Source organism: Penicillium lagena (genome assembly GCF_028827675.1).
Source record: "Penicillium lagena strain IBT 129212 chromosome Unknown utg000008l_segment0_segment0, whole genome shotgun sequence".
NCBI lineage: Eukaryota > Fungi > Ascomycota > Eurotiomycetes > Eurotiales > Aspergillaceae > Penicillium > Penicillium lagena.
Window position 1 is genome coordinate 173,987 of NW_026623229.1, and position 21,177 is coordinate 195,163.

A 21,177-nucleotide genomic window follows, 5' to 3' on the forward strand; every position below is an offset into this window, starting at 1 on the left:
CCATTAACCAAGCCCACCGGCCTTCGACATGCAGGGGTGACGTCTTCTGTTGACTACCATGCATGGGACTGCCTAACATACTGATCTACCTAAATGTCCATCTATGCGCGACTGGTAGCAAGTCAACGATCTAATTTAAGCTAAGTGCTCCGTAATATGGAGGCATCTTGAAAGCATCCCTCTATCATGAAACATGTTGCAATTATCCCACCCTAATATATAGGCGCCAGCAAGCACCAGAACTTCGACTTCCGATTGACCGGATGTGAAATAGTTGGTTATCGAAGATAGAAACAATGGCTCACTTCAGGAGAAGTAATAAGGCTGCACCTGAAATGATAATATGTATGCTGTTGTAGTTCTGCATGAAATATAGCAAGTAGTTGGGCATAGTCCAACCAGGGAAAGCAGTAGCATTCACATCTATTGACTACAACACAGCTGAAGAAGCAGGCTTTAGGTTACTCTTCACCACCCCTCCCAAACCGACCACCAAAGCCACCCAAATCTCGACGGAAGAACTTTCCAATGTTCTTGAGGTTCTCGTTGAGGGTAGCGGTGCTTTCAGATGGGGTATGTGAATGCGAGGGCGGCTGGGCAGGGGCTGTCGGGGCCGGAGATGACGCTGCCGAAGTGCCGATTAGAGCTGAGGTAGACGCTGTGCCGCCAACGGGGGAAGAGCTCAGCGGGTTTCCAAAGCGATCTACGCCATCCTTTGCAGCGGAGATAATGGCAGAACCGAGCATGGTGGGATCAAACCGGGTAGGCATGGACGCAGCGGCGCTGAGACCTTGGGAAACAGATCCGGTGGTAGTCGCCGTGGAGCTTTGGAAGGCTGTGAGGATTGGATTGCTTTGCTGCAGGTTCGAGGCGTAGCGGTCTGATGCGCGGTGGAGCTGGAATAGCTCGACAAGGTGGTTTTGCTCTTGGCGGTTGCGGATGCCTTTGATGTCGAGGATCTTGCGGAAATTGTTATTGTTGCGGTCCGCGATGTGAACCAGGTAGGCTTGTACGAGGGCCTCCGGCGGTGAGGGGTGGACCTGGAGGGTCTTGAGGAGGGCTTCGATTTTGAAGAAGCTGTTGTTCACGCGTTTGACGAATCCTGCTGGAGCTGGAGCGGGAAGAAGGGATGAAAGGCCGCTTTTGAGGGTGTAGGAGTCGAGCAGCATCTGAAAGTGCGTAAGCAGTTGTTAAAAATAGCGATATGGAAAGGAATTTACCTGTTCTGCACCCGTTTCTGAGACAGGCTTGCACTGGAAGACATTGCTGATGAACAAGCTCGATATGAGCTCGACCAGATGATCGGCGAAAGCCCTCGCATATTGCTGCTTGTGCAACAGCTGTGTGATCTCCGACGCCCTTGTCTTCGTCCGTGAAAGAAGCTCGCCCACATAGGAGCTCTGGTCACTGACAGCCTCCATTCTGCTCCATGGCGTATTGCGCATTTCCCGCCAGCAAGATTCCAGGTCAAGTTCCACCTTCCGCACAAGGCCTCGAACAGCAGCCGAAGCGATCCCCATGAAGGAGTCGGCCTGACTCTGTAGGTCCACGCTCTGCTTGACGGTATCATCGAGTCTTCCCTTGATTTTCTCTTCTAATTGGGTGCACGTCGTGTAGCAGTAGTCGGCGGTATTGAGAACCGAGATAAGGTCTTCCTCTGATGGCGTTTTTGATGGTGTATGAGCCGAGGGCCGCTCACTTATATAGTTGAGAAGAACCTGCTGTGCGTACTGATCTAGATACTTGGCGAACACCTTTGCCAGCTCCGCTAGACTGTTCCCTGTTGAGAGCTTGGCACATTGCTGCAAGGAATGCCTGTAGAATGCGAAGAGTTCAGTGGATGATGGGATCACCGTGTGCGAGTCAAACTCTTCATCGATGGGTCTCAGGGGCTGCTGTCGATACTTGGGCAGCAGTGCAGCCAGCTGCTTGTCCTGAGCCTCAACCCAGACACTGAGATAGGGCTCAAAGGCTTCAGAGATGGATTGACTGAACACAGGAGCCTCATTTGAGGCGAAGGTGTCGGTGGATTGTCGTGTCGGAGGAGCAAAGCGACGTTCAAGTGAATGCTCGAAGTCTAGTGTTTCCTGCAGACATGAGAGCAGGAGATTGACATCAATGGTTTGGCCGCTGCGCACAGACCTGGAGAGAATGCCCTTGTAATCGTCGCGCGTGCCTTCACAGAAGACATTGGCCAGAATCTCATTGACCCGCCAGGAGGTCGGAAAGATGGCCGCATTCTCCTCGTCATAGATCTTCAATATGCGCCGAAACCACGCGTATCTGCGAGAGATGTTGTCCAAGGAGCCTGCCTCTTCATTATTCCGGAAGACCTGCCGGTACTCGCGTAGCTGGGTGTTGCAGTACCAGGTTACCAACCGAGACCGCGCATGCTCGCCTAGAGCGTCCACGACCTGACACGCCTCCGACAAGATCCCCCGCTTCTGAGTCACATCGTTCTTGGAGAAAGCCAGCTCAAAGTCCTCGCAGACTTGCTCCAGCAATTGCCGTTGTATGTCCGCCACATTCTTGCTCAGGATGGCAATCTGGTCGATGGATCGGTATGACTTGAAATGCGCCATCAGCTGGATGACCGCCTGAAGCAGCTGCGCACACTCGCGATACTGGCGTGTCCGGCTGAGAGCCTGTAGCTGGTCGTACGCGGTCGTCAACATCTGCAGCCGCTTCAGCGCCGTCATGGACAGAGTGAGGTTCTGCTTCGCATTGTCCAATTGCTTGATGTCGGCGGTCATGTCCGTAATGGATTGCTCCGTTTTGGATGCGCGTTCTCGCACATCGTCTATCTTCTTGAACAGCTCGGACAGGTCCGCCTTGGCTGTCTGGATGCGCTCCACGCTCTCCGCGTTGGAGGTGACCTGGGTCTCCACGAGCGTACCGATGTCATCGTCCAATTCATTTTCGTATGTGTGAAGGGCGCTGGAGATCTGGGCGACGGACGATAGAGAGGAAGGATGGGCGAAAATGGCGTTGAGGTGGTCGATCGGGTCGTAGTCCACTGCCGGAGAGAGGTTAGCGATTGCAGGCGCAACAGGGGGCGCGGGCTCAAACCTGCGTCCAGGGCATCGGGACTGGGCTCCGCGTCGGGCGGCATATGGCCGGTGGTTGCAGGAGTCGCAATCATCCCATTAGTGACGACGCATTATTCGCTCGTTCAAGTCGGGACGGACAAGGCGGAGCGAGGATGGCGGAGACTGGGTGTCGCCAGCTTGGCATTATTAACTATTCGTTGGGGCGAGTTGACCTAACTCACTAGGGAACTCCGACAACACGTCAAAAACAATCGGATGGTATCTTCAAATTTTACCATCACGACATCGATGACCCTCTTAGCCATTCCTCTAGGTAGCCTTAGGACACGGTGGAAGTAGCACCGTGAATACCCCCAGAAGCTATTTACATCACCTCCGCGAGCATATACTTCTACGGACTTACAATAGTAGAACAGGCGAGTATCTTACATGATGCCAGCCACCGCATCTTACGCGTCGGCTCAACTGGCTAGCAACCTATCATATTCGGCGAATCGGCATCTTTGGTTTGACGTGCCGGTCTCGGGAGTCAATCGAAACGGGCCGGCTCCTGACTTTTCTGCACGTCCACGCCAGTTATTCGACAACATACAGTTTTGACATGGTGGATTCTCTTCCAACAGCAGGCAGTTTTGGGTTCCGCAGATGGAAAAGACCGGAAAGCTTTGGATGACATATCCAAATAGCCAGACGGCACCTATTTCGGAGGACGATATGGCGGCCGTTGCACTTGTGGGTCTCATGACAGACAGACTCACAAATCAAGCCATCGGCCCCAGTGGCCCTATCTCGGTCAGTCAGCAAGAGCAGGTAGAGGCCTTCAATCATCTCAGGGAATCAGAGGGTAAGAAGCCGGTCGAGTTGATCATCTGTTTGCCCACAGAGTGGCGGTCTCGGGTATCTGGTTACCTGCCTAGTGAACTTCAAACCCAACTTCTTACGTGGTGGGAGATGGGGATGGCAAACCGGCGATGATTCTGTCTTTCGATCGCATCACCGATACATACACCGTCAAAGTCATATGATGACTGGCTGGTTTTGAACAAGAGCGCGTTCCTCAACTTTTGACTCTTACGAGTCAAAGAATACAAGGCGATCAGGGTCTTTCAGTGAGCAGCTTGTATTTGTTACCATAAGGGTTCATCATGGACCATGAGATAAAGCGATTCCTGATTCAAGTAGCTAGGCGGCTGGCGATGAGAATAATATCAACATAGTATCAGTATTGCCCCGAGCTAGTCCTGCGACTCGACATTAGAGATCTCAATGACGTGAATTCCACCGAAATCAATGAAGCTGGAGAGCAAGGAACAGACGAAAAGAAGAAGAATGATGATCCACCAATCTTATGACAAGAGACGCGTCCGTCAGGGGGCTGTGTGCAGATGGGGAAGGGCCGCGCGTTTCTATCAAACGAGACCATCCAATGATTTCACACCGTAGCGCAGCTGAGAAGGTCAATGCACCGGCTGTGTGATGAAGAGTGACTCCCACTCGCATCCGAGCCCTGTCGAGCTCGTATGAAGGGGACTTTACAACCGACAAGGCTGTCCATGCGACGCTCGGGCCCTCTGGACGGGGATCAGGGGCTCAGGAGCCGCTGCGTGGGGGATTTGAGGTTGAGCCTCAACCTGGCCCCCAAGCCGGAGCCACCAGAAGCGTGTGGGGAGGACCGTCTTGATGTCTTGGGGAGAAATGGGTGAATATGAATGAAATATAAGACACCGTTGTGACACCGTTGTTGAAAAGCATTCTGGTAGAAGAATGGTAGAAATATCGATAATCCATGGACGCTACGAAGCCCAGAGCAAGTGTTCAAGATCCATTAGTGAGTCAGACTCTCAGCCCACTAATTTTCCCCTGGCAGAGTTGACGCCACCTGAGCAGGCGTGCTCACCTCCGGAGCACCTTTTGGCTCTGTAGCGGGTTCTATAGCTGGCTGTGCTTTTGGCTCTGCAATAGGCTGTAGAACTGGCTGTGGGACCGGCTGTGCAGTGGCATACTTAGATGCAACCTGGCGCTGCTCCGGAGGGAACATTTCATGTGCTGGTCCATCATGCGGCTTACGGGCCACCTGCTTGCCGCAGCGAGTGCAGAAGTGATCTGTGTCTGCGCACCAGCCGCACAAGCTGGGAATGCAGACACCGATAATGCCACAGAAGAGACAGCATAGCAAAGAGGCCGTCCTAGTTATCGTCCCCCTGTCAGGTAAAGCAAGAAGGAAATAACAATGGGAAAGGAGACGTACCTTGTTTCCGATGAGTTTTCCTCTGCGACCCTTGTTTGCGTTCTTGCGTGGCAGTGAGGACAATCAATCCATGCAGGCGTTTCCCCAAGCCGCGTGAGAGGCGTTACCTGGAGTGGTTGGGTGTAGGTCATCGTCGTGGGCCTGATTGTGACATAGTCAGCCTTCAGGAATTTCCTCACTTTGGTGCTATGTTAAACGTACACATTCGACTTCATTTGCTCTGTGGGCTGGCCTTGCTGGGCAACTGGCAAAGCAGCTGGGGACGGTTGCTGGGGACTCGTGTAGGAGGGGGGTCGTTCGTTGTTGTATGCATCGGACGTCGTTGAAGCCGACTGGGTTACCTCTGGAGCAGACAACGTAATCTCAGGGGTTTCCACTGTGGAAGCCATGGTTGCTGTTGCTGGATGTTCTCTGTTCCTTGACTGCCTGGTTTAATATGTGGTTGTTCAGAGGGTAGGGAAGTAATAAGAATGGGGAGCTGAGTGCTCTCGGTACATCTCTGCTTTATATGTCTGTACGGCCCCTAAAATTTGGGGTACGATTTAGCTAGTCACTAGAGTTAACACGTTAATAGGCTGGGTCTGACCTATTAAGTGATCGACAGTCAGATCTTCTACCGAAATAGCCATTGCCTGCACACCCCTGTCGATACCAAGGCTAAGAACGTAAAGCCTGATGTGGCTCTGGTCGCTAGGACTGTGCCTGGGGCGTTCAGCCCTAGTAGATCTCGTGTACTATTTATAGTGGTCCCAAATGGGACGCTACAGAAAGCTACTTTCATGAGTGATCCTTCAGGTCTGGATCGAGTATCTAGGCGCGGTCCTCATAGACTGATCCATTTCTACCTACTTTACTAAGACCAAGCTTGATTATAATAGACAATTTGATGATCCATTTTCAAGGATTACAAAAACAAAGCCAGTTCCATTTCGCCCAAGCCATGCAAAACATAATAAAAGCTATTGACCACACACATGCTCCAGATGAACTTTCAGCAAGTAGATAGATTCCAGTGTACCATCAGCCATGAGGAAAAGAGAATACAGAAAAAAAAATGTCCAGGTGGGCTCGAGATACATGATGTTTATGCCGGCAGGAAGGCATCGGCGGGCACTCCGCCTTGCGCCTATATGATGTTAGTATCGCAGATAACCAATCAACTCTGATGGAGACTTACCCTCAGTTGCTCGAAATTTTGCCAGGCAGTTTCCAAATCCCAGTTGTTACTTGACAGAGCCATCTCCGAGAATTGCAGGGTCATGCGCGATCGCGCACTAAGCTGAGCGACCAATTGCTCTTGTTGGACCTGAACGTCGGTCTTGCCGGGCCCAGGAGCACCATAACCGTCGGGGATCCCGGGTTGAGCCATGGGCACCAGGGGCTGAGCCGCAGGCGCTGCGGCCGGAGCTGCGGCCTGAGGAATGGCCTGAGGAATGGCCTGGTTCTCGGGACTCCACGCCTCATGGCCGCCGTAGGCACGAAGACACAGAATGTCGCTGATCACTCGGATACCACCAACGCCGCCGCCAGGACCGAGGATGAAGGTGCGGTCGAAACTGCGGGTCTCCACTTTGTTTGCGACGCTTTCCTCATACTTGCCATGGACCATGACCAGTAAGCCGCCCACGCCGGATTCGCTCTGTCCACTGGGGTCGGGGAGTCCAGGTATCGGATGGCATTCGATGAGCCATTCCTCCGGATGAGCCGCCATGTCGGGGTGCCGGGTGGGGGGAGTGTGCTCCAGATTTCGCGAATGCTGTCTGCGCCAACATAGGAACGTGACATGCGTGCGGGGAGATGGCTGATTTTCAAAAGGTTGCGGCTCTTCTTGATGTAAGGGTCCCAGCCAGCGGTTTCAGTATGCTGGGCTTTGGGGGCCTGGGTGTTGACGTTGAGAGAGAAGGTGGAGCGGCTGTCATATACGCCGTTGAGGAGATCGTTGCGGTCGTTGTCATAGCCGACGAAGAAAGCACGCACAAAGTTCTCACCGATTTGGGATTCGTCCTGGAAGTAAGGAGCTTGGACAGGGATCGGTGTCTTCTTCTGAGCAGCAATGTCTTCCGCCGTTCGAACCTCCACGTGGTTCAGGAATCGCAGTTTGGGGTACCACTTGAGCATGGTATCCTTGAAGCCCGGGTCCGCGCTGAAAGGGTTGCCGTTCAGATCAAGGAACTCGAGGCTTCGGAATTTCCACCGCCATGCAATTAACGAGTGCATATCTTTGAAGTTGTTGTTTGAGAGGTCCAAGTTCTTGAGGTCCGGGATTGTTTGAGAGAGAGTTGTAACCACGGAGATGGTTGCAAGCTGGTTGTCTGCGAGGCTGACACTTTGGACCGCTTCGCGCCGCTGCGCCGAACTGGTGAAACCCATCTCCCAGACTTTCATAAGGGCAGGGAAGAACTTGGATTCGGTCGAGGTGCTGTTGAAGATGCCCATTGCGTGCAAATCCGGATCGGTTCCGAGCTTCGAAAGGTCCAGCAGTTTGGTGTCTGGGTAATAGCGCTTGGCCAGAATGGCTGTCATTTTGGATTTGGTATCTGCGGTAGCAGCGGAGGTGCCGGTTGTCGCAGCTAGCTCGTGGTCCAAAGATCCGTTGGGAGTTTGTGGCTCGATAGCGATCTGGATGCCTGCAAACTGGTTGCCATTGATCCGGAGCATTCTTTCTGCGAGTTCGGGGCGAACAGACACCACGAGGGAGTCACCTTCAACCCGCGACTAGTTCGAATTGTTAGCAAGGTGCAAGACACCTTGGGGCTGCAGTGACCCAAAGGAAGAAACGCCCGAAAATGCCAGGGAGTGTCGATCGTCATTCTGCTGGAAGGCCCTTCTTGGAAAACGAGAGAACGCTGGAGCGCAGGGACGTCGAGGCTGGAGTATCGGTGACCGTCACTTCGCAACGTAGAAACATACCTTTGTGATTTTTGCGCGGGGGCCTGATTTTGTGATTGCGTTCAGTCGTCGTTCGAGGAATGCGACGAGACTTTCGACGCCGCCGTCTCGGTTGGATGCTGCCTTGCTCTGTTTCCAACCGCTCACACGAAACTGCTCCAGGCTGGCTCGTGCAGCACCCTTCGACTGTCGGATGTTTGCCTGCGACTCCTTGGTGCTGCTGGAAATTGCCTTCTGGATCGCATCCATGGTCTTGTCTCGAGTCTGAGCTCGGCCACCACCAGTCGCACGACCGGTGTCGCCTCGCGTCCTTTTGCCACGGCCAGGTCCATCCATCTCCATATCACCGTCGCGGTCGGTCCGCGTAGGACCTCGCTTGCGGATGCCGCCCCGGTCAGCGCCACCCGCACGGCTCCGAGTCGATTTCATGCTAGGCATGTTGGGCAACCCAGAGGTGGGGAAAAGTCGAGAAGGGGAGGAGGGGGAGTGGGTGGTAGAAAGAAGCGTCGAGATGCGGGCAGAGCGCTGCGCGCCTCAAGACAGACAGAAGGATCGCAGTTCGCATGCAGTTGCGGGAGAAAGAAGGACAGTTGTAGCGCAGAGGCAGTGATCTTGGATAAGCAGCGACGCCGCCAATAGGGACGACAAAGAGCGCGTTTGAGTCAATCAAGTCTAGTTTTGAGCCGCTACAAAGAAAAAGTGACGCGCAGCACGTGATGTATTTAGCTAAGCAGGACTGACTGCCCCGGTCCACCAATCAGCGATTGTCGTCTGTCCTCTCAATACACCCGGAACTATTTACTTCCTCTCGCAAGCCCCCGGGCAACACCGCTGACGCTGACGCAGAAGCAAAGAAAAGCAAAGCAAGGACTGCGAGTTTGAATCGCTCATACTCGGCGCGTGGGTAAGTACCCGTGATTTGGCCCCGTTGTCCTCCCCGGCCCCAGTTCGGCCCGCTTGCGTGTTCAATAGACCTGCTAACTTTCCGTCTTTACTTAGGACTTATATAGACGATTGCTCGTTGCCGCCGACGCTGCCTGCGCTCAATCCCCCTATAGTTTGCCCTATGCTTGCCAATTGACCGCAGAGATGCCTGCAAAATCGCGATTCACAAGGCTGGACGCCTTCGCCAAGACCGTCGAAGATGCTCGCATTCGCACGACCTCTGGAGGTGTCATCACCATCGCGTCGCTGTTCATTGTTCTCTGGCTGGTCTGGGGAGAATGGGCCGACTACCGGCGAGTAGTGGTGCTGCCGGAGCTCATTGTTGACAAGTCTCGAGGTACGGATTCGATATCGAAACGCATCATGCATGCATGACGGGTCCACTGACAGATTCCTGCACAGGCGAGCGCATGGAGATCCATTTGAACATGACTTTCCCCCGACTGCCGTGTGAGCTCTTGACTCTGGATGTCATGGATGTCTCCGGTGAGCAGCAGGTAGGCGTTGCGCATGGCGTGAACAAGGTCCGCCTCAGCCCAGCTGCAGAAGGAGGTCGGGTACTCGATATCCAGACTCTGGAACTGTATGTGGCATTCTGTTTTGGATCAATTGGGGGTTCTCTTATTAATTCTACGCTCCAGGCACTCGAGCGAAGAAATCGCCAAACACCTGGACCCGGACTACTGCGGCGAATGCGGTGGCGCGCCGCCGCCGCCAAACGCAATCAAGCAGGGCTGCTGTAGCACATGTGAGGAAGTGCGCGAGGCCTACGCACAGAAGTCATGGGCCTTTGGTAACGGCCACAATATCGAGCAGTGCCAGCGCGAGGGCTACTCGGATAAGATCGATGCACAGCGGCGCGAGGGATGCCGGGTGGAGGGTGTGTTGCGGGTGAATAAAGTGGTGGGCAACTTCCACATTGCTCCAGGCCGCAGCTTCACGAACATGAACGTGCACGCGCACGACCTGGAGAACTACTTCACGCCCGACTCGGCACCGGCAGACCAGCACACCATGACGCACATGATCCACGAGCTCCGCTTCGGTCCTGCCCTTCCTGCCGAGCTGGCGGATCGCTGGCAGTGGACTGATCACCACCACACCAACCCGCTGGACGACACGAAGCAGGAGACAGACCAACCGGCTTTCAACTTCATGTATTTTGTCAAGGTCGTCTCGACCGCCTACCTGCCCTTGGGTTGGGACCCTCTCTTCTCCACTGCCATCCACACTGCCTACGACAAGGCTCCTCTTGGCACCCATGGCCTCGCCTACGGAGCCCAGGGCAGCATCGAAACGCATCAGTACTCTGTTACTTCGCACAAACGCTCACTGATGGGCGGTGATGACGCTGCGGAGGGTCACAAGGAACGCATGCACGCCTCTGGCGGTATCCCTGGTGTCTTCTTCAATTACGATATCTCCCCTATGAAGGTTATCAACCGCGAGGCTCGCCCCAAGACCTTCACCGGTTTCCTGACGGGTGTCTGCGCCATCATTGGTGGTACCTTGACCGTCGCTGCTGCTTTGGACCGTGGTCTGTACGAGGGTGTGATGCGCGTCAAGAAGATGCATACCAACTAGGACATTGGATGGAGAGATTGTATGGTGTCAGAAAGAGGCACGACGAAAGACACCTGAGGACCTAGTCCTCCCCTAGCATGGCCACAACTACGACGGACTCCTCGAGCCGAGGGGTTCCTGTATTCGGTTAGCTATGCCAGACGATGAAACTAGGGCATGAAAGACCGCAGACACTCGTGGCGTTTGGGAATACCTTTTACATTGCTTTTAACATTGTTCTTTATTTATGCACCGACTCAGATATTCACACTGAATGAAGATGTATCTTGCAGTGACTTTTCTCGTGTATGTGGTGGGATCTGCCCTTGACAATAACAAGTAGGTTTACATTCGACGTCCGAAGCCATTATCTTATTTGAGACACTGTCGCCTACTGGTTCCCAGGAGTATAGGCCAAGGAGATAATGTTTTTCTATGCCGCTAAATTGGCGATATACTAATCTGAGACACGGGTTCGTATCGGTTACGTTATGGCTGTGTAGATGCCCACTAGCCTAGATCGTTGATTGGGATTAGAGGCTCTAATAATAATTAGCCTCAGAAACCTCATTCCAACATCGTCCCCTGACGCTTTGCGAAAGAAGAGTCGGTACAAAATGGGTAAGACACCCCTGCCCTAGCTAGTACGATGACAATGTCTACTGACCTGCAGAACGATAGGGTATTCAGAAGTATTGTTTTCTCCGCGATTAAACCACTCGAATTTTTCACTGAGAAGCTCACTAGTTCTACTGCCATTTTTGCGGGGTGAGCTTCAATGTCGCTCGCAGCCGCAAACCTGGCGAGCCATATTCAGCAGAATGGGCCTATTCGGGTTCACCTTGGGGAAGTGGCCGGGAGGTACAGGTGGACTGGACGGACTGTGCTCGTCATGGGTGCAGCCTCCTTATTTTTGCCGGATTTTCCCAAGAAGATGATGCAGTTCACGACCCGGATTATATCCCCCCCGACGACGATGAATATGATCCCTACGAATATGATTCTGACCATGAGTCAATCGACCTTCCGTTGCATGAAGAACAAACAGACTTGGATAGCGACAGTCATGCCCAGGACCACGAAGATCAGTGGTATCAAGATTGGCTTTCCACGTTTGTTTCCCAGGAAGATCTGCCGGGGGAGCCCATTCGAGTTTCCGACGGAAGCCCAGAGCAAGATGTGTTTATACCCGTCCATGACAACGTGCCAGGGATGTACACACCCGAAGATCTATTGCACGTTCCTGGCCCAACTTGCGGGAAAGCAAATACATACAGTGGCCATGGAATCACCCTTGAAGAGATGAGAGGTTGCCGAACAGCGCAATGCTTGATCCATAACACGATCCGTGAGAACTGGGAGCGTGACGGACTTGAACAAGACTGGGAACTTTCAGGAGAATATTTTCTTTCTGGCCTCAGCGATGGGATGCCGTCTCGTGACGAAGATCCGCGAAGAGTATTTCCAGTGAGAGGCGGAGTTGCCAGGCCAGAGTCCGAGAATATTCTTTTTGATGTAAGCTCTGTCCCGTCCTTCTCGGATCCTCTTTCCTGTGTCTTGCGGCTCATGTTGCACAGCCTTCCAGGGACTCAAGCGAATTTGCCTTGCCTTTTCATCCGTGGTGTTTTGATATTTTTTGCCGACAGTCGCAATCTCATTTCGGGCACGTCAACACCACCGGTCTCATGAACTGGCGGAAAGCAGAATGTACCTTCGAAGATTTTCACGGATTCCCCCGCGACGCAGCTGTTATCGCTGGACAGGAGCAGTTTTGGCTCCATGAACCCGGGCAGGAGTATCTCGTTGCGAATCCACTCTACGTGCCGAATCTGGTTCCTCTTCTTCTAGCGGCAATCAAAGAAGATGGAAATTTTAATCTTTCTTACGGCGCATTTGACATAGATCAAGAAAGAGAACACCACGAAGATCGCAGCCTGGAACATCCAAATGATCCTTTGTTCTCTTTGTCGCATGATTTGCGGTTATTGCTTCTTGAGTACCTCGGGTCTCACGACATTGCGAATCTAAGGCTAGCTTCAAGAGCATTTCATCAACTCCCTATCTCCCTGTGGCACCGTCTCATTCGAGAAGAAATGCCCTGGGTATGGGAGGCATGGGATGAAAATGAGAACAACCATTCACTTTCATTGTGGACTTCCATCACAGCAAATGAGATGCAAATGCTATGCAAACTACGGAAACATTATTTCAGCGTGCTTGGAGATGGGTCACAAGATGCTATTCTCGATGGGAAAATCATCGATGAAATGCTCTCTTGGCCACCGGCGATACCAAGTCAAATCAAACTCCCAAGAGCAAAGACAAACTGGTACGAGGTGTACTCTGGGATAACTCGTAACTGGGACCAGTTGAAGGGACTGCAGAATCGCAAGCGGATCTGGAAGGATGTGGATGGGATTATTCGGCGCATCCAAACGCATGAGCAATGATCTGATTACTTGTTTGAGAGGATAATGACAATCAGCCATGTTTTGTAGATAAAAGTGTATTCACATCGGCGAGGATCCATCCAAAGCAACTGGGACACAGGACACAAGCAAAAGGCCGATGAGGTATGTAAGGCAAGCAGCGTTTTCACAAAAGGGACCATCGCGCCAGACCGACTCTGTAACTCCGTTCTGATGCGCGATGCAGAAAAGACAAGAAGCAAGGAAAGAGGTTATGTAAATGACCGCCAGAAAAGAGGGAAAAGGAAAGGACAGGTGAGTGTATCTAAGTCTAAAGCGATGAGGATATGTATGCAGGAGCAACCATGTGACAAAGCGAAGAAGATATAGACGAGCAAGGGTCGAAAATGATTTGACAGTTGAAAGATGGGAATGTATAATCAAGGAGAGCAGTTCACGAATGCATTGTGTGAGGATTGTTGTAATACCCAGGTTGCTGAGAAGCGTAGGTTTGGCTTTGCTGGTACGATGGAGGAGTGTTTGGTGCCTGGCCAGTGGACTGAAGTTGTCCGTACCAGGACCGACGTCGGGGCTCGTCGGGGCGGGCCATTGGGAGCAGAGTATCCGCGGTCCGGCTGGCAGTGGGGAGGTTGTACAGGCTCTCCTGAGCGGCGCGCGGACCATACATCGAGCCGTCTTGTGGTTGCCCCATATATGGCTGCGGCGGGTATGGCTGCTGTTGCTGGAATGATTGCTGCTGCTGAGGGTAGGGCGGTTGCTGTTGCATCATCTGCTGCTGGCGCTGAGCGATGGCGTGCTGAACCATCTGGTTGGACATGCCCTCCTTCAGAGCGCGCTTTTCTCGCTCACGGGCGTCAATGGCCGATACAAGACCTGATGTGTTTGGCTGTGATCTCCGATTGTCGTTGGACATATTGAAGAACGAGGACCCAGTCATGCGCGCCACATGCTCTTGTTCACGAGCGGAGAGGTGGGCAGACATCTCGTTGTGGTTGTAATTCATCATATTGTTGGCACCGCGAGAGGAAGGACGATAGTTTGCGTCACGATAGGTTGTCATCTGTGAGTTCGGACGGGCCTGTTGTGTCCAGTCGCCCGATGCCGGTCGTTGCAAGGGGGGCGTTTTTGACGGCGCACGGTAATGCCCGTGCATTGGAGGTGAGGGCGCTGCGCGTTGCTGCACATACTGCTCCGGCGTGAGACCGCCTCCGGGAGTAACAGGGCGGCCAGTGGCCATACCAGGCTGCCAAAGCATGCTCCGACGGTACTCATCCTGATTTGGAGACCGAGACTGCGCGCGGGTAGGGTCCATGGGCTGTGTAGGCACAGAAAGTTTGTACTTCTCCGTGCCATCCGAGTCCTTCCTTTGGTGCACTGGCTTCCGCGTGGTTTCTGGGCGTCCAGTTGTGGGCATGTAGGTCAGCGTTGGCCCGAAATCCACTGTAGGGATATCGGGGTTTTGAATTGGGTTTGAGGTTGCAGACTGCTCCCGACTGTAGCGAGCATCCCCAATAACGAGGTCTTGGTTGGTCGGCCCCGTGCCCACCGTCTTCATAACACCCATACGAGGCCGGGTGGATCTGTTTGATTTCTTGCTGTACACGGAGCCGTGGGTGCTCGCATAGTCGGGCGTTGCTGACGACTCGTCGTCATAGACGCTTTCTTCCTCGTCCTTTTCCGGTGACACCGGCGACTGGAGCGAATGAACAGGAGGCGCAATCCGATTGAGTGCATCTTCATCCAGGGTGTAACGAAGTTCCTCCATGCTTGGCTCTCCCCCAGGTGACTGCGACGCCTGTGGGAACAGTTGTCGTTGGGGAAGTGGCTTCCGTTTGACAGACGCATTTGGGTCGATCTGGGGCCCACGAGGGGACGGATGAGGGGACGGGGTACTTGCAGTGGTCGAAGTGCCCTCCCGATGTTCCGGGACTCGTGGTGGTTGTACCTGGCTCGCAAGGGTAATTCCTTCGTCGCTAGAAGAATGTGCAAGGGAGCGATTTGATGGAGCAGTAAGCTGGGAAGCATAGCCACTTTCAAAACCCTTTTCTTGCGGGTGTTGACCGTCCTTGGATTGAGGTCTAGATTGGGACCGCTGGTCTGCCCAACCCGTAGCACCTCCACCCACAGCAACTCCGGCGATTCCCATCTTTCCTGCCTGTGCAAGCTGGGAGAGGGTGGCATGGGACATGCGATTGTTGGCTTTTCTCATCTCCGAAGACGGCCGCGGTCGGTTGGACGGCACGTCTCCGGGACCATGTGAAAAGGCCGGCGGGTTTGAGACTGGAGCTGGCGGCGTGGGCGACGGAAGGTGGCCGATCGCAGAGAATTGTTGGGAGTCTGGGAGCTCGAGATGCCCTTCATCTTCAGAACTGGTACGCTCAGCAATAGTAGCCACAGTGGATCTCTCCCGCTCCATTAGTTCGACAGCCGACGTCGACGAATGAGGAGAATTGTCAAACATATATCCAGAACCTGGACCGAGGCCTGTCTGGAAACTAGTGGTGTCAGAGTAGCCTCTATTATGATATGCCGGAGGCAAAAGACCGCCCCTGGGAACCTGAGAAATAACGGCTTCGGTAGACTTGTTATATTCGGGTTTGCCGGTGGGAGGGCCAAGCGGCCGGCCAGGGGATTCGCCAGTCGGGGTATCACTGTTTCGGACAGGAGGAAGGCTGGAACGATAGCGAGGTCTTTGACTGGTGACACTGTTGGTACGGCTCCTGCCAGTTGAGATCCGTTTCTGGGTTGCCTCCTTGAGTTGTTTCCGCCAATCCGCTTCGGTCCAGTCCTGACTACCCGGAGCCTGAAGGAGGTTGGAGATATCCAAAATGTCCAAATAACCATAGCGGCGTTGCTTGGGGAAGGCGAACATGATGCTCTTGATGTGATTTGTGTCCGCCACCAGCCGCGTGGGACGGCCATAGAGGTTGAAAGTGTCAAAGGTTGAGAAGAGGAACCGAAGCATCATCTCGAAGCCAGACACGGCTGGATGCACTTCCGGCATGACGAAAACAAACCCTTCCGCCGAGGTCTGGTTCTTCCCGTGGGTGGTGATCCGTCCCTCCAGCTTCACCAAGGTCGACTGTTCGATCAAAGCCTGCGACTGCGGGTAGATAGCGTAGGCCGAGTAGACGCTCGTCACCGTTGCGATGGGTGTCACTTTCTTCGTCTTCTTCGAGTCGTAGAACTTGATATTTCCCGTGATCGGCATTGTTAGGCGATCGTAGGCTGATTTCTTCATGGCCTTTCGTGCCTTCTGCAACTCCTTCTCGTCCGGTGGAGTGACCACAAACCAGCATCGCCTCCACGGGGTTCCCGCCCCAAATCGCACTCGCGCCCAATCTTCATACTTGAACCGACAAGGCATCAGAATGGAATTGATCCCCGGCAGGTTTTTTCCCCTCGCCGCAATGAGAGACCCGGTATACGCTTCGTACAGGGAGGTGTGTTCGAACATCGAGAGGCGGATGGCCCCCGTCCACTGGGTTAAGGAATGAAACGAGTTGAAGTGAAGCAGGTATCGATTTTGGCCGGCCGAGCACAGACTGAGGACATTCTTCAACGGAGCAACTGCTCCGTTGCGAATCGGAAGGGTCTCAATCTAGCGCGCGAGGGTTAATCTTTGGGCAGGTGACCGGGGCAGCTCACGTACCATTTTCATCGACGCATCGGCCAGGTTAATGAAGGTTGGAGGCACCTCTTCGCCGCCTGCCGCGTCCAGCGCCGAGGCATCCCACAGCGACAGCACGGTACCCACGAGTTGAGCGTAGCATTCCAACCACTGGCGATCGGCACATGGCCGGCCATCTGTGCTGGGTCAGCCGCCCACTTTCCCCACAACTGCGCGACCGGGGGGTAACCACTTACGAGAATCGAGGTCATTTAGTTTCAAGAAATATCCTTCATGGTAGACCTTGTTCGTGTGGGTGTTGAGGTACGAGAAGATCGGGGCCAGCTCGGCCGGGGTACTGTCGTCCTGCTGCATCAGCGGCGGGTTGCGCGAGAAGACCATGGACGCGGGTCGCGATCCGGATCCGTCCCCTCTAGAAGAAGCGCCCACGGGCGATAAATCGGACGGTGGCGAAGGCGTGTCAGGTGAGGGAGTCGCCCACCGTGGCGGCGTCTGGACAGGGGTTGCAGAGTTGGATTTTCTGCTGTCTCGGTCGGAATCATTCTTGGACCCTCCAAAGGTGGACATGAACGAGAAGACTGGTAGAAATGCAAGGGACACCAGGTCAGCCCGAATGACTAGTCCCATTCCCGGATGATCCGGGGCCGATCAACATTATTATTCAACTTACCACGCGAGCGACCCATGACGACTGAATGTGAGGTGTTGCCAGCTAGGTAAAGACCGTATCAACTGCGACGCGCCTGCGCGATACCTTGTGAGAATCCAATGCGAAACGGCGGCGAGAATGAAGTCGGGCCCAGGGGGTGGGCCGTAGGATTCGAAAGGAACCCGATGAAGCGCCGGGGGTGAGAGATGAGGCGAGAATTGTTGAGAATGAGCAAAGAGAGAGGGAGGGAGGCGGAGAAAGAGAGGAAAAGGGAAAGAGGTGAGAACCGGTGAGATTGGGGAGGGAAATTGGGTTCAAAAGAGTGTGGATGTGGATGACGTTGCGGCCAGACCGGAAGTGGGACGGACGTACTATGTATGTTTGGATGGGCCGTTGCTTTGGCATTAGTAACTAGAGGAAGCACGAAGAACAATAATCATGGGCGCAGGATGGTCTCGGCATGACTGGCCTTGCATCTACTGCCGCAATAATGGGAATGGCAGCCGGCAAAAGTCGCTGCGGGTATCCCAGGTTGGCGTCACTAGGTCACCGCGCCTCCACTTTATAATTAGATGTCTTACTTTGACACCGATCGGAGGGAGTGGCATGTAGAGTACGTGATTAGGTCTGATGATGGCCAGGATACTGGAGAACATACTAGGCATCGAAAGGATAGTCCCGCGGTTCGATTCTCATCATGGACTATTATTAGTGTTGTTATGATTATTTCCTATTCGATTCTCTTCATCACCAAGACTCGCCACAGCTTATCGCTCACCACACTGCCGGCCACGTACTCCTTCCCGCCACACTAACGGCACTCCGCCACACTAGGCACGTCCTGCACTGCCGTTTGGAGGCAGGTTCCCGAGACCAGTCATTATTCATTGTCTCCAGTGAGACAAATGCAGGTCTGCTCGATGAATGATGGTCAATGAGGAAATTATGCCCGGGCATAATTTCATAATATCCGTCCCTGGTCATGATTGTCACCGATCTCTTGCAGCGGGACTAACGTTCGTGCCTCAGGCAGACCCCAAGCCCTACTCCAGGTATACTCCCAGGCAGGAACAATATATTCACTTACCACTTCCCTTGGCTTGTTTCTCTTCTGCTTGCCTCCCCCCTCCCAACCACCCTCAATGCCATCCGCTTCAACATGGACAGTTCGTCTTCCTCGCAAGACTTCTCTTCCACAGGGCCTTCCCGGGACGACGAGGAGTCGGCCGCGGGGGATCCTGGCTCCCTAATGCCCTTCAACTGTTCCCTGAACGATGAATCACCTACCACAGTACATGTTTCCGAAGCTGACGACGGTGAGGAAGAGGACAACGAAGAGGCTAACATGGACGAAAGCTCGTCCTCGCTCCCCATCCCGATCCCCTCTCTCGACATCGCTCGCCCGCTTGACATCTCCAAAGCCTCCCACGAACTTCTCCTGGAATCAGTCGCCGATTTCTGGATTGGGTTTGATCTCAGTACCTTTCCACAGTTCATCGCATCCTGGGTTCCCCGCCTGCGGCATACCGCCCTGCCGGGATCGTACGAGCAGCTTTTGTTGCTGTTGTACGATGACCTCGCCCACTACGTCCGGCTTCAGAAATCAATGGCAGACGGCATTCCAAACTATCTGACCACACATAGGGAGCGGGTTCTTCATGAAGACAGGCTGCGTAACGTGGGAAGAGCTTATGAATGGAGCCATCCGCGCTACCGCAAACCTGCCACGCTGCATGCTAGACGCCCGTCGTCCCTGGCAAGAAAACATGCTGACGAATCTCTTTTCTTTGCTGAGCTGCGGATGCTGAGGGATCTGGTTGCCCCCGTGCGCGATGCTTCCCTGCCCGTTTACTGGATTACCTTGCGAGCGGATCGAGCTGACGATTTGGAACCCGAGTTTGCTGCGTCGCAAGATATCATCGCTAGGCTCAGAATATATTTGCAGGAGTCACTCTATGACCACCACAAGAACTGTAAGACAAACCCCTCCAGCTAACTCGAATAACTAATCTCTAACGCCGTCCAGACACCATCCACTGCGCGAGGTCTTCTACAGCTGACCCTCGCAAAGCTCTCAGCCTCAAACAGTTTCGTCTGGACACCTGCAAGGGAACGCTGCTCTGGGAGAAGTATCCCCCAGACCCGATGCACTTCACCGAATTTCACCAGCACTACCGAGACCACCTCCTCCAGACAGACCCCGTCGCTGCTCAACAGGCCGGATTCCTGCCTCCTATCAATACACCCCCACCTACCGTCAAGGTTGCCGATCAACCCGGCATTGATCTAGGAGATCCTTGGGCTCCAGTTACGAACGAATCGAAGATCCTGACGCTGTTGGTGCGAACTTCGCAGTGGTTGGCGCTAGCCCGTGGCCTCCCCGCCGTGCATCTCTTTTATGATGTGACTCGCCTTTTCACCATATACGGAGTTGACGTGGCCAATGCTACTCAGATCGACTTTTGCAATCTTATGGACCGTCTGCGTTTTCCTCGGGACGTGCATGTTCCACCCCCTGGACGCTTTTCGCCAACTCCATCGGGTGGAATACACAACCCAGAGTATTTCAGAGATCTTGAAGCTGCCAACCGTGCCATGGCGCAGGCCCTTATTAATGAAGATACTCTGCTGGGAAGAGATGACGACAGTATCTCTTGGGACTTCCCGCATCAAACTTTGGTTTGGAGTTCTGATGGCAGTGAAAGGAAACTGGTGCTGAAAAGACCTTTCCAGCGTTGCCGATTCAACCCCGTTCATGTCGTGGATACCGAATGGGAGAATTTCATTGCTGCCCACGTTGAACAAGATCAGCACCAGGATGACGAGGATTGTGGTGATTTGGATGGAGGAGTCCCGATCGGAATTTTTTCAATTGCCGATAATAATTACTTCAAGTAAGTGATTCTTTAGTCCATTCTTGCCAGTAGCTGACATCCTCCGCTCTGATATATTTCAGGTCGACTATGAGAACAGCCCCAAAACTCCCGAGTACAACCCCGCAGTGATTTCCCCATTCAGCATCCCCTCTGCTGCAAAGTCTTCTATTCCCGCCGCAGGTCCTCGTTTGGATCCCATCCTCGAAGATGAGGAGCTTTCCGCCTGGCTCGACGCTAATCCAGGCTCGTCTCTTTTCTCTCGCAGCTATCATGCTCATCAGTTGATGAACAGCTGTCCATCGGCTGGTCCGCGCACTGACAACTGATACCGGTTTTCTTATTTCTCAGCTACTGCATCCCATCGGCGTTTTGATTCAATCCGGTATGATACAATGAATGCATGGCCGGCGCAAGCAAGATATGTAGAGACTCGAGATCGGGATTGTACAGTTGGCAAGTTCTTTTTATTTCTACATTCTGCTGTTTTATGGATTCCTCTCTCTCTTGTGCTAGTTTCTCTTTGTATTTAGGCTGAACATATTCCTAGGACGTCTCCAAAGGTACCCGCATATCCATGACGTTTCTTCCCCATATTTTCTTCATTCATCAATTTCCAAAACTTCCTTTCGTTTTCCCAAGTGCCCCACTTTGATCAAAGGAGCTATCTTTTTAACATGTCGTTTCTAGGGTGACTGATCATTCTGTGGTATATAGTCCTAAGTCATGCTCACCGTCAGATTTGGTCTCGCCTTAATGGTTCACTAATCCCTCTCAAGCATGTGTCGATTTGCGTTCCAAAAGTTGTTGATTCATTCGACTACATCTTTGTTTATTTCTCACTTGGTCACTGACAGAACGATTTCAAAGACCCCAGCCATTCCAAACAACAAGTCCAAG

The 21,177-nt window shown here is 53.3% G+C and overlaps 8 protein-coding genes across 8 annotated transcripts; 3 read left to right on the forward strand and 5 right to left on the reverse strand.

The window, feature by feature from the left end:
- Positions 1-461: 461 nt before the first annotated feature.
- Positions 462-1,169, reverse strand: N7510_010604 (uncharacterized protein; the record flags this gene model as incomplete). Its single annotated transcript, XM_056982529.1, has 1 exon — positions 462-1,169. The coding sequence occupies one exon, from the start codon at positions 1,167-1,169 to the stop codon at positions 462-464; it is 708 nt and encodes a 235-aa protein (XP_056828023.1).
- Positions 1,170-1,190: 21 nt separating this feature from the next.
- On the reverse strand, positions 1,191-3,112 carry N7510_010605 (uncharacterized protein; the record flags this gene model as incomplete). The annotated part of the gene is made up of 2 exons (XM_056982530.1): positions 1,191-3,016; positions 3,070-3,112. 2 exons carry the CDS (start codon positions 3,110-3,112, stop codon positions 1,191-1,193), a joined length of 1,869 nt encoding a protein of 622 aa, XP_056828024.1.
- A 1,787-nt stretch (positions 3,113-4,899) lies between these two features.
- Positions 4,900-5,687, reverse strand: N7510_010606 (LITAF-like zinc ribbon domain-containing protein; the record flags this gene model as incomplete). The annotated part of the gene is made up of 3 exons (XM_056982531.1): positions 4,900-5,236; positions 5,299-5,439; positions 5,500-5,687. The coding sequence occupies 3 exons, from the start codon at positions 5,685-5,687 to the stop codon at positions 4,900-4,902; spliced, it is 666 nt and encodes a 221-aa protein (XP_056828025.1).
- Positions 5,688-6,382: 695 nt separating this feature from the next.
- On the reverse strand, positions 6,383-8,625 carry N7510_010607 (uncharacterized protein; the record flags this gene model as incomplete). Its single annotated transcript, XM_056982532.1, has 4 exons — positions 6,383-6,424; positions 6,476-6,881; positions 6,926-8,013; positions 8,209-8,625. The coding sequence occupies 4 exons, from the start codon at positions 8,623-8,625 to the stop codon at positions 6,383-6,385; spliced, it is 1,953 nt and encodes a 650-aa protein (XP_056828026.1).
- A 651-nt stretch (positions 8,626-9,276) lies between these two features.
- On the forward strand, positions 9,277-10,716 carry N7510_010608 (retrograde cargo receptor ERV46; the record flags this gene model as incomplete). The annotated part of the gene is made up of 3 exons (XM_056982533.1): positions 9,277-9,469; positions 9,535-9,715; positions 9,774-10,716. The coding sequence occupies 3 exons, from the start codon at positions 9,277-9,279 to the stop codon at positions 10,714-10,716; spliced, it is 1,317 nt and encodes a 438-aa protein (XP_056828027.1).
- Positions 10,717-11,473: 757 nt separating this feature from the next.
- On the forward strand, positions 11,474-13,145 carry N7510_010609 (uncharacterized protein; the record flags this gene model as incomplete). Its single annotated transcript, XM_056982534.1, has 3 exons — positions 11,474-11,556; positions 11,598-12,210; positions 12,342-13,145. The coding sequence occupies 3 exons, from the start codon at positions 11,474-11,476 to the stop codon at positions 13,143-13,145; spliced, it is 1,500 nt and encodes a 499-aa protein (XP_056828028.1).
- A 412-nt stretch (positions 13,146-13,557) lies between these two features.
- N7510_010610 (uncharacterized protein) lies at positions 13,558-17,441 on the reverse strand (the record flags this gene model as incomplete). The annotated part of the gene is made up of 4 exons (XM_056982535.1): positions 13,558-16,725; positions 16,777-16,931; positions 16,992-17,372; positions 17,426-17,441. 4 exons carry the CDS (start codon positions 17,439-17,441, stop codon positions 13,558-13,560), a joined length of 3,720 nt encoding a protein of 1,239 aa, XP_056828029.1.
- Positions 17,442-18,563: 1,122 nt separating this feature from the next.
- On the forward strand, positions 18,564-20,606 carry N7510_010611 (uncharacterized protein; the record flags this gene model as incomplete). The annotated part of the gene is made up of 3 exons (XM_056982536.1): positions 18,564-19,377; positions 19,431-20,298; positions 20,378-20,606. 3 exons carry the CDS (start codon positions 18,564-18,566, stop codon positions 20,604-20,606), a joined length of 1,911 nt encoding a protein of 636 aa, XP_056828030.1.
- Between the last annotated feature and the right edge of the window lie 571 nt (positions 20,607-21,177).